Source organism: Bufo bufo, chromosome 1, assembly GCF_905171765.1.
Source record: "Bufo bufo chromosome 1, aBufBuf1.1, whole genome shotgun sequence".
In the NCBI taxonomy this organism is placed as follows: Eukaryota; Metazoa; Chordata; class Amphibia; order Anura; family Bufonidae; genus Bufo; species Bufo bufo.
The window spans coordinates 171,193,053-171,205,710 of record NC_053389.1 but is presented as its reverse complement, the minus strand read 5'-3'; the positions used below and the strand labels follow the sequence as shown (position 1 = coordinate 171,205,710).

Here is a 12,658-nt window from a genome sequence, read left to right as displayed (position 1 = left end):
GAGCGGATCCTTTTCCATTCAGAAGGCATTAGGGCAAAACTGATCCATTTTGGACCGATTGTGGGAGCCTTGAACGGATCTAAAAAAACGCAGGTGTGAAAGTAGCCTAAAATAGAAATGCTCGCCTGTTAAAGGGCCTGTGTCCACTTTTCTAGTTATCCTCTATCCACAGGATCGGGGATAACTAAGTGAGCAGTGGGGGTCTGAACGCTGGAGCCCCCACTGATCCCCCTTTTTGATTGTGGCTCACTGTGACTGAGAAATCAGCCCAGCACCGCAGAGGAGTCCTTCTCTCCAGCAACCACAGTTTTCTGACAGCAGATAGGGCAGAGACATGTTCTGTCCTCCTTCACAGACAGCAGTATGGTAGGATTTTAGCTGTAATGGTTGTTGCCTATGATCAGCCATATTCTTCCTTCAAGACTGCACAACCCCACAGACCTCCCCCCCCCCCCCCAAATATACAAGACTCCCCACCCTTTCCAAATGTCTGTATTGTATTGAGAGGGAATGCTCTGTACGTCTCCCTCAGATTTGGAATCTTCCATCACGTCTATTTCTAATGTCAGACATGGTCGGCGCTAGTTCCCTGAGCCCCAGTGGACAGTATAGGGAGCGTGTGCCTGTAGGTGGCTCTTCTGAGTGATCCCCCACCATGTGCTGCGACCTGGAGGTTACAGATTGGGTGCCCAGCTGCATTGTACACTGGGAGTTGGCGCACTCGCTGCTCAGTTGGTGCTGTTGAAGGGGTAACACTGCACACTGCCCAGGAGCAGTCATTGAGAGGGAGAGCCAGTCTCTAATATACATGTTACCCCACTTCTTCCTCCCTGCGTTATACAATTTCCTCAGCTTGCTGTCAGTAAATGGGACAATTCTTGTTTAAGTACAGACCTAGTGCTTCTCACAGCCAAGGGCTCATGCACACGACTATGTGCAATCCGAGAAACGCATGTGTCAGCTGCATATCCCAGACCGACACACTGTATTATGGTGACTTATGATGCTGTCAGTTCCTATCTGGCTGTGGGTCTATTGTACTGTACTCACATCATCACGTGAGCACAGTTCAATAGACCAATGATCATACAGGAACTCGCTGCATCATAAGTCACCTCGATACAGAAAGTTCAGGTCAGATGAGCCTCCATCAGTTCGGGAGATGGGCTGGGTACATAAACCCAAAGGTTGTAAGAATATCTTGAAAATGGTGAGAAACTGAAAATCAGTTATAGGCTTCATGCACACTGTTTTTTGCATTCCATATACGGAACCATTAATTTCAATGGGTCAGCAAAAAAAAAAACGGAATGTACTCCGTATGCATTCCGTTTCCGTATTTCCATTCCGTTAAAAGATAGTCCTATTATTGCCCGCAAATCACGTTCCGTGGCTCCATTCAAGTCAATGGGTCCACAAAAAAAACTGAACACATACGAAAATGCATCCATATGTCTTCTGTATCCGTTCCGTTTTTGCGGAACCATCTATTGAAAATTTTATGCCCAGCCCAATTTTTTCTATGTAAATACTGTATATGCCATACGGAAGAACGGAAACAAAAAAAAAAACTGAACAACGTATCCGTGAAAAACGGACCGCAAAACGGTCGTGTGCAATAGGCCATAGAAAGTTACAGAACTTCTCGTTATAGAACAATGAAGCTTTATTCCCAGAAGATGGGACGAGGCCAGAAATCTATGCGCCAGACTCCGATTCCTGGGTGCAGTTTCCTCCTGGCCCCTGCTTTTGTCTTGCATCATATAATATTAGATATTAGCCTGAGGTTCACGCTTGCTGTGATTGCATTAGCCATACTGTTCATCTCAAGGTCACTCGCAGGCAGAAGCTGCCATTTTGCTTGAGGGCAGAACGCTGTGGAATGTGAGTCCCTGGTGCTGGGCCCGTCCTATTAGCACAGTCCTGGCTTCCTGCTGCTAGTGCCGGCCTGTGATGATGAAAGCAGGAGGAATGTCATTTCTGAGCCTCGCACCTGCGTTACATATGGATGAGTTGTTTTTGCAGGGTGGACGGCCCCCGGCTGTATGTTTCCACCACCCCCCCTCTTACTACTGGAACTGAGCAAAGAACAAACTTCTCGCTATATTTAGGAGCTACTTTTTAATGTTCAGCTCAATAAAACCTACAAGGACCAGCATTGCCGCAGCAGACCAGATGTCCACGCCAGCTCTGGGGGCCACACAGGGGGTACTGGGCTGTCATCTGACTCCGCAGCCTCAGTACTAGCTTTTATGCAGGTACGCACAACTCAGTAAGGCTCCATTCACATCTCCCTTAGGGCTCATGCACATGTTCGTAGCCTGTGGTAGCCCGTGGTCCACAAAACATGGATACCTGCCGTGCGTGTTCCACATTTTAAGGAATGTCGTGCCCTCTTTAGAAAGGTCCTATCCCTGTCTGTAAAATGGAGAAGAATAGGACATGTATTTATTTTTTTTGGGTGGTGCAGCTGAACGGACATACTGAGTGCTGTTCGTATCTTTTGTGGCCCCGTTGAAGTGAAGGGGCCCACTTCCACCCACACGAAATGCGGATCAGATGTGGACCGAAAATACGGTCACGTGCATGAGCCCCCATGGAGATCTGCCAGGCTGTTCCAGCACAGAGCAGCCTGCCGGATCTGACAGGATGGATCCCCATTGACTGCAATGCGGGCCGACAGTGATGCGGCCGATTTCAACCAGACAAAAACCAGCATTTGCACCAGATCTCCGAAACAGCCTTATATACCTATGGTCCGTAAACGTGTTCCTTTCACAGCTGAGGGTTTGTTACAGTTGTAGTCAGTCTAGACAGCCTGGAGTCGGGCACACTGTGACAAACCTTCATCTGCGCACAAGTAGCATTATGCTTGAAAGTGGTGAGTAGGGGGGGTCTGTAATGCTGCCGCTGTGTACCAGGTGTGGCGGTGCCCTGCAGCACATACACGTGTGTCGCCATCAGCTATTCCCACCTGCTGGGATACCACACACAGGACTACTGTAAAAGGCCTTGTTATGGGCCGGCAGGCTGGCATTCCAGGAGCATGACATTCACGTAAGGCACAAGGTGGATGGCATGGAAAATAGCTTCAAGGACCCTTGAGATCTCCCAGAAGCAAGGAGTTGAGTTTGTCAGCTTTGGTGCTGGACACATTTCTTGGCCCAGGGGTCAGGAACTTAATTTTCTCTTTTGCCAGTTGAGCTCCTTTCATGGTTTCACATGTAAACATAACATAATATGCCCAGCAAGCTGGCACTAACCCCCGCACCCAGCAGCCAGGCACATAATTACAGCGCTGTTCTATTTTAATCTGACCAGCTCACACAGGCACGCGTACAAATCCCCAGACTCTGTGTATTACAGTGGCAGGAGCGGCCCGAGCCCCTATACCAGATCACGTGTTTGCAGCAGGGGGCCTGACAAAGGAAAGCTGGAAATACACTTCTTTTATGGTACAAGAATATCCTGAATGGTCGCTGGGATCTCTTTGCTCATTTATCATCTAAAAGTCATATCAGCAATCATCATGGATTCCAAAAGCGAGGAGAAGTTATCTGTCCTTTAGGGTGCATGTACAGGACCATGCCATGTTTTTCTGTCCGCAAATTGCGGATCAGCAAATCATGGATACCTGCTGTGCGCGTTACGCACAGGGTCGGCACTATGTAGAAAATGCCTATTCTTGTCCGCTTGCAGCCAAGGATAGGACATGCTCTATATTTTTTACAGGGCCGCGGAACGGAACTACAGATGCGGACAGCACATGTACACAGTGTATGTACACAGTGACTTCAGTAGCAGAATAGTGAGTGCAGCTCTGGACTATAATACAGCATGTAACTTGGGATCTGTACAGGACAAGTAATAAGTTAAATGTACAAGGAAGTACAGATCTGCAGTATATTAAAGGTTTTAACTCAGGATGAGTACAGGACAAGTAATGTCTTGAATGTACACAGTGACTCACCAGCAGAATAGTAAGTGCAGCTCCGGAGTACAAGGGTATGTTCACACAGTTATCACTGCATAAAAAGCACCACATAAAACCTACAATGCTGTTTTTACAGATGAAACATTTCTTTAACCCCTTAAGCCACCATGTTGTAACTGTATGTTATGGATTGGTTTACATCATGGATATCTCAGCGAGAACTCAGCTCTGACAGATAATTCAGATCCTGGCCATTTAACCCCCTTGATTTGATGCTGCTGTCAGTAACGACCATGGCATCTAGGGTTTCCATCACCATATGCATATTAGGCACAGGCACAGCCAAATAGACAGCCTGTCGTGTGGTGCCAGTCAGTTAGCCTTCAGCAGGGTTTAATAGGAAGACTGTAAAACTCCAATAGACTGCAGTAGAATATTAACGCAATCTATGGCAATGATCGCATGTTCAGATTTCCTAGGAGAAAAAAAAAAAGAGTTGTTAAAAGTACTAAAAGAACAAATTAATAAAAAAATTCTAATTCACCCCTTTCACGAGTTTACATACAAAATAAACAAAGTATATGCATAATGTGTAAGTGTTTAGAAAGTTGTATTTGCCCCAGAGTAGTACCAATACAAACTACAGCTCACCCTGCAAAACCTACACCCTTACATAGCTCTGTAGACAAAAATGGAAAAAAAATTATGGGGCTCAGAGTACGGCAATGCAAATCAAATTTAGATTTTTTTTTCTTAAGGATTTTACTTGCAAAGCAGCAGCGAGCAGGAAGAGAGACAGGACTGCGTGCATCGTCCCTTCATACAGCTAGTCTGCAGGGTTGTCATGTGTCGGACCCCCGCCGATCTGATATTGATGACCTGTCCGGAGGATACCAATCAATATTAAAAGCCCGGAGAACCCCTTTAACTTTATTTATGAACTTTTTTTTAGTCCCACTAGGGACATCACGTTTATAATGCACTGATATATCTTAGGCCGAGACCATTTCCCTTCACATTTGTACCCAGTGATGAGACTTGAAAAAGGTCACTACGGCCAAAATGTCGTCATCATCATCATGCTGAGAAACGATTTTTTAAATGATGAATGTTCTCCCTTTTTTCATTTTTTTGCTGAGACCATGTACAGTATGTACAAATATATCTCGTCAAATTAAAAAGGATATAACTTTGATGGCATCTATTTAATATTTGAATAGGGTTGAAGAACCATTCTTGGTTGCACGCACCCCACATCTGGCGTGCTTTCTATTTCCAGCTCTGAAGTATAATACAGGATATAACTTGGTATCAGTGATGTCATATATTTACCGGGTGATTCTACCGTTGAATTCTTCATGTAAAATGTACCATGGTGATCAGAGGGGATGACGTTTATGAATTGGTGTAAGATTTTTGGTGAACAAGTGTTGGAGGAGTCACGCCCGTTCTTGTTTCTGTCTTTCAGATTCCGAGTTACTGCACTTGTTTTTAAAAAGGAGAAAGCAACATCTCTCCAGAAACCTCAGGATGGGGGTGAAAACGTTTACTCACAGCTCGCCGGCGCACAGCCAGGAGATGTTGGGGAAACTGAACATGTTACGCAATGACGGTCACTTTTGCGACATCACCATCCGGGTCCAGGATAAGATCTTCCGCGCACACAAGGTGGTCCTGGCTGCATGCAGTGAGTTCTTCCGTACCAAGTTGGTGGGTCAAGCAGAAGAGAGCGCGCAATGCGTACTAGATTTACATCACGTCACGGTGACTGGATTCATCCCTCTCCTGGAATATGCTTACACTGCCACCTTATCCATCAACACAGAAAACATTATAGATGTGCTGGCTGCCGCCAGCTACATGCAGATGTTCAGCGTGGCCAGCACCTGCTCAGAATTTATGAAATCCAGCATTTTATGGAACACACAACAGGAGAAGGTGCTCGATACAGGACAGGAGAATGCAGGCAGCAACTTCCGAGACGGCAGCCTCTCCCCAGTGTCATCTGAGTGCAGTGTGGTAGAGAGGACCATTCCCATCTGTCGAGAGTCCAGGCGCAAACGTAAAAGCTACATTGTCATGTCACCTGAGAGCCCGTTGAAATGCAGCACACAAACCAGCTCCCCACAAGTGCTCAACCCCACACCTTCTTACACCGAGGCAAGGGGTCAGCCTGTGGATTCATCCCACGCCTTCCCATGGACTTTCCCCTTTGGCATTGACCGAAGGATGCAGCCAGACAAGGTGAAGCAGATAGAGTCCAGAACATTAGAACTACCCGGGCCTTCAGAAGTTGCTCGGAGGGTAACGGAGTATGTGCCTTGTGAGAGCACTAAGGTCAGCTCACCTCTGGTAATGGAAGACGATGTCCGAGTCAAGGTAGAAAGGCTCAGCGATGAGGAGGTTCATGAAGAGGTGTCCCAGCCAGTCAGTGCCTCCCAGAGCTCAATGAGTGACCAGCAGACCGTACCGGGGAGTGAGCAGGTGCAGGAGGATCTGCTGATAAGCCCACAATCGTCTTCCATAGGTGAGCACCCTTCCCGATTCATTTTCCTGCCGTCAGTTGTTGTGTCTGGAGGTTTGTCGGGGAGCGTTCATTACATATCAAACGTCTTCTCGGCACACAGGAGCTCACAATCTAATCTCCCTATCACACTCATATAACACATCACTCCCATTATCCTTGACCCAATACACTCACAATATAATCTGTTTATTTTATACATTGTCACTGTCATATTTGCTAATCTCCATATATTACACACAATGGGGCAGATTTACTGTGTAAACCTAAAGCCCCTTTATACGGCTCAGTTGAGCAGACGATTGTCGGGAAGGAAGCTTTATTTCTGGCAGTCACCTGCTCATTTTATTGGAGGAGACCGCTGCTAGTACATGCAGCGATCTCCTCCACAGTATGCCATTGCTCATCCCCATACTGAATCAATGTTTGCCGGCAGCAGAGGCTGTTTAGATGGCATGATCTGCTGCCGGCAAACAATGATCTAGGTGTCTGCACAAACTATCCTATTACCTGATGAGCGAGCGTTTCGGCAGCACCTTTACACTTGCAGATTATTGCTAATAAGTAGAGGTGGGACGAATCCAATTTTTTTCGAATCCGAAAAGGTTCTCGAATATATTGAATCTTTCGAATCTCGAATCCTGTACATAATTGTGTGAACGGTGTAAGAAACAAAGTCAGACCGCGTCAGTTTGTCTGAACCTCGACCTCCCAGTCACGGTCGCACCCTATATGACCGCGATGACCCCTGCTCCTATCACTACAGAACATACAGGGTAATACAGCCCCATACCTCTTACATCCAGTGACGTCTCCTTTTATGTAGATGTTCTCTTTCCTCATCTTCTCCTTTCAGACCTTCAGACCAGACCACCATTTTTCAGCCATTTTTCGTCTCTGCAGTTTGACAAAAAAAAAATCTTAGTTTACTACTTTTCCATCATCCTCCCATCTTCTGGACAAATCATCCTAACACCCCCAATACTGTGCCGCTGTGCTTCCCAATACTATACTGCAGAAACAGATAATACCCCTGATAATACTAGTACGACACAGAGCCCCCCATATAAAATACCCCTTCTTTGTGGCCTCAGTAGATGCCCCCATAGTGCCCCCCAATAATGTGCCAATAAGAAGTGGCCCCACAGTGCCACCCAATAATGTGCCAGTAAGTGTCCCCATAGATGCCCCCCTAATCATGTGCCAGTATAAAGTGCGGAGTGCCTCTCTCCTCCCCCCCATGTGCCGGTATCATAGTGCCATCTCCCCCCCAATGTGCCAGTATTATAGTGCCATCTCCCCCCATAATGTGCCAGTATCATAATGCCTCCCTCCCCCCAATGTGCCAGTAGTATCATAGTGCCTCTCACCTCTCCTCCTGGCATCCACAGATCCCCCATCCCATAACAGTGCCATCCACAGACCCCACCCCATAACAGTGCCATCCACAGACCCCCCCCCCACCCCATAACAGTGCCACCCACAGACCCCCCCCCCCACCCCATAACAGTGCCATCCACAGACCCCCCCCACCCCATAACAGTGCCATCCACAGACCCCCCCACCCCATAACAGTGCCATCCACAGACCCCCCCCACCCCATAACAGTGCCATCCACAGACCCCCCCCACCCCATAACAGTGCCATCCACAGACCCCCCCACCCCATAACAGTGCCATCCACAGACCCCCACACCCCATAACAGTGTCATCCACAGACCCCCCATTGCCGCTCCAGTACAGTTATAAAATGTGTAATTCAATTAATAATGATTCATGCTGCCCCCTCTGTCTGTAGTATAACATTCAATATATCCTACTCACATGGCTACTGATATCGTAATGCAGGCCGGCCGGGCAGACGAGCGGCAGAGTGACTGACGTCACGTGCCTGTGCCGCCTGCTTTACGATATCAGTATCCATGTGAGTAGGATATATATATTGAATGTTATACTACAGACAGAGGGGGCAGCATGAATCATTATTAATCAGAATTACACATTTTATAACTGTACTGAAGCTGAGGGGCCGGAGCACAGTGAACGCACCGGCCCCCAGCTCCTTCTCCCAGTCCCTCCCACCGGGATTCGTATCAGGTAAATTACGTCGGGATTCGTGGATTCGACGAATCCCCCGTCCCATCTCTACTAAGCGTTCCTATGAATGATGCTATGTAAACCTTAGAGGTCTGGAGTGTATTGTATAAAACTGACGTAATGCTCTCAATGTTATCCAGTACATTCCAGAACTGTAAGGGTTACATAGCATCATAAATCTATATAATGCTATGCGGCCCCGGCAGTGCTGGAAGTTCAGGACGGGTGCTGCACTGCGAGTCAGGAGAGTGACACTCGCTCGTCTGAAAGGGGCCTTAAAGAGGACCTTTCATGGGTCCAGACATTCTAAACTAAGTATCAGGATACGTAGGGGATAGTGCAGGGATCTAACTGCACTTACTATTTTTCCTGAGCGCCGCTCCATTCGCCTGCTGTGGCCCCCGATGTATTCTCCCGCTTGGTATGCCAATGTTAGCATCAGAGCAATGAGGAGGAGACTGAGTCTTTCTCCATGGGCGTCTCCTTCTCCCTGGCTGTAGCGCTGTCCAATCGCAGCGGAGAGCGTTACAGCCAGGGAGAGAAAATAACTCGCCTTCTGTGATTGGACAGCGCTACAGCCAGGGAAAAGGAGACGCCCACGGAGAAAGACTCAGTCTCCTCCTCATTGCTCCGATGCTAAAATTGGCATACCAGGCGGGAGAATACATCGGGTCCACAGCGGGCGAACGGAGCGGCGCCCAGGAAAAATAGTAAATGCAGTTAGATCCCTGCACTATCCCCTACGTATTCTGATACTTAGTTTAGAATGTCTGGACCCATGAAAGGTCCTCTTTAAGCCTTTACAGTCTAAGGCTGCATGCACACGGCCGTTGTACAGCCGCTCTGTGCATTGGGGACCGCAATTGCGCGGGCAACATCCGTGCAGCGGGCCGGACCCATGTCATATTTATTTGCGGTGCGGAACAACGGAAAGAAACACCACGGAAGCACTCCGTAGTGCTTCCGGTGTTCCGTGACTCCGTTCCGCATCTCCAGAATTGCAGACCCATTCAAGTGAATGGGTCCGCATCCGTAATGCGTGGTGCACACAGCCGGCTGTGTGCATGAGGCCTAAAAACCGGCTTTATCACAGTGGCTCACTCTGGTAGAGAGTTATATACTTTTTGATGTTGGTTGACAGTTGAACTAACAAACATCTGGTAAACAATCATTTCACAGACGCGGACATACACATTTTATCCATACTGGCCATTACAATTGATCAAACTGCCTGTACATGTTCAATGAAATCGGAAGATGGATAAAAGATCTTTCTGGGAACACTCTAAGGGCTTGTTCACACGGCCGTTGCCGTATTGTGGCCCGCATACAACAGGTCCGCAATACACAGGGCAGCGGCCGTGTGCATTCCGCATTACGATGTGGACCCATTCACTTAAATCAGTCCGAAAATCCGGAGATGTGGTGCTGAACGGAACCAGGGAACTGAACCCTATAGAAGCACTACGGAGTGCTTTTGTGGGTTTCGTTCCGTGCCTCCGCACCGCAAAAAGATAGAACTTGCTCTATATTTTTGCGGAACAGACACGTATCGCGGACCCTTTCAAGTGAATGGGATCCGCATGTGGCTGCCCCACGGTCGGTGGCCGTGCATTGTGGACCGCAATTTGCGGCTGGATTTACATGGCCCAATATTCAGGCAGATTATCGAAAATGAACGTTCCTGCGAACACTCGTTCCTGATAATCTGCTTATCTAAAGGTGCAGCAGATCGTCCGATGAACAGGTGAGACACTCGTTCCTCGGGTGTAATGATCGTAGGTGCAGACACCTCAATCATCAGATCGTGCGGTCTAAACTGCACTATGCAGCCTAGGAGCAATGATTCTCTGAGGACAAGTAATAGCGACCCCTCGTCCTCATACTGTGGAGGAGATCGCTGCATCTAAATACAATACTTCACGTTAACGAGCAGCTGACTGGAAGGAATGCTTCCGTCTTGACGATCGACTGCTCCTCCGATGCGCCTTTATTCGCAAAGATGAATGTTTTGTTTAAAATCGTCCATTTTGATCAACTTTAGACTAATGTGTAATGGCCACCTTCAGGGTCCTCTTACTTGGGCCAGTGCCAGCCATGGATGCCCAAATTGATCAGCTCTCATGTAAAGAGGACCTGTCACCACAATCTGCCGGCAGGAGGAGCTGATTCAGTAAAACCTGTCATTCCTACATCTGAATTTAATAGCACACTTGTGAACAGATGCTGATTTTCTTCTGCTTGGACTACTACTCCAACCGTCATTACACCTGCTCAGAGCACTGTTTGTCTGGGAGTAATGCTGCAAACACAACCCCCATTCAAAATGTATGCAGATATCCTGTGCGTCCCCACACCTGTCCTGCCTGTGTCCTCTACTTATCCCTGTCTGAACAGTCTGTTGTTTACCGTCTGGGAGGTCTCAGCAGCACAAAGTATTTCAGGTTGGATGACTGGGTGGCGATCTGCTAACATTGCTTTCATATATAAGCAGTGTTTGCTTCAGTGTCTCTCCGTCTGTGCGTTTCATTGTCACAAATTCTCATACTCCTGATTCTTCCAAAACATGAAATTGCAGAATGATATGGATTTGGGGCTCCTCCGTTTGAAAAAGAATGTGATGGCGGGTTGTAGCTTCCCTGAGGTGTTCAGTCCTGTATTTTCCATAGTATTCGATAACTGTCTGATAATCCAGAATTGATTTTTTTTTACTGTACTTGTGGCACATAGACCAAACGGGAGCTTCCATCTTGTTGGCTGCCTGGTTTCAGGATACAAACACAGCAAGCTCCTGTGTACCTCAGAATGTACCTCCTGTGTACCTCAGAATGTACCTCCTGTGTACCTCAGGGTGTACCTCCTGTGTACCTCCTGTGTACCTCAGAGTGTACCTCAGGGTGTACCTCCTGTGTACCTCCTGTGTACCTCAGGGTGTACCTCCTGTGTACCTCAGAGTGTACCTCCTGTGTACCTCAGGGTGTACCTCCTGTGTACCTCAGGGTGTACCTCCTGTGTACCTCAGGGTGTACCTCCTGTGTACCTCAGGGTGTACCTCCTGTGTACCTCAGGGTGTACCTCCTGTGTATCTCAGGGTGTACCTCCTGTGTATCTCAGGGTGTACCTCCTGTGTATCTCAGGGTGTACCTCAGGGTGTACCTCCTGTGTACCTCAGGGTGTACCTCCTGTGTACCTCAGGGTGTACCTCCTGTGTACCTCAGGGTGTACCTCCTGTGTACCTCAGGGTGTACCTCCTGTGTATCTCAGGGTGTACCTCCTGTGTATCTCAGGGTGTACCTCCTGTGTATCTCAGGGTGTACCTCCTGTGTACCTCAGGGTGTACCTCCTGTGTACCTCAGAATGTACCTCCTTTGTACCTCCTGTGTACCTCAGAGCCCCCCTCCCCCCACAGAGTCGGGTTCAGGGTGTTCCACATGAGCCTTATGATCCGTCCCTTGTAAAGTTCAGTTTGCTGCTAATTGCAGCTTTTTGGAGGTTGAAAGGCTCGCCGTCAGCCGGGGGAGGGGTGCTGCCATCATAGCGTCCCATTGTTAAGGAATGTTCCACAAATTTTGCCAAGCAAGGAGTTATTTCTTTCCTGTCGACCTTTGTACGTTTCACTGAAGTGACTGCGTATTTTCCACTTTCCTCATCACTAGGACATGGCTCCTGTAAGTTTTCCACTAGTAAATCAGTGGTGATATCACGACGCATGGCTTTACACAACAGGGGGCACCTTTTTTCCTGTCTCAGTTTTCCCTCCGTTTTTGTACTACCGTACATTCATTTTGTGTGCAGCTCAAAAGAAACCACCAACTGCATCATTGCTGCCCGGAGGTCTTTGTAGCCTGAGGATGGGGCTGCGTACAAAATCCACAGGAGTAACGCTGCGCTGTATCCATCTTGTGTGGTAGTCACATGAGCGTCTCATGTCTCACCGCGCTCAGCGTTATTGCTGTGAACTACGACTGTCACCTGACAGCTGGGTACGCAGCTCCAGCCTCGCTGGAGGTTCTGCCCGCTGCTAGCTCAGTACTGCTCAGGATTAAGGGCTTGTTCACACAACCGTTGCCGTATTGCGGCCCGCATACGGCAGGTCCGCAATAC

At 48.0% G+C, this 12,658-nt stretch overlaps 1 protein-coding gene across 3 annotated transcripts in view; it reads left to right on the top strand.

Annotated features, from left to right (window-relative positions):
• ZBTB44 (zinc finger and BTB domain containing 44) overlaps positions 1-12,658 on the top strand; it is a 41,702-nt gene that overhangs the window by 16,464 nt on the left and 12,580 nt on the right. For 2 of the 3 annotated variants that reach the window (XM_040432121.1, XM_040432130.1), the window contains exon 2: positions 5,403-6,461. In XM_040432121.1, coding sequence (XP_040288055.1) covers positions 5,465-6,461 — 997 coding nt within the window. In that variant the 5' untranslated portion in view covers positions 5,403-5,464. Of the gene's footprint in view, positions 1-5,402; positions 6,462-12,658 lie in introns of those variants that run through there. The other variant, XM_040432138.1, reaches the window with a different exon arrangement.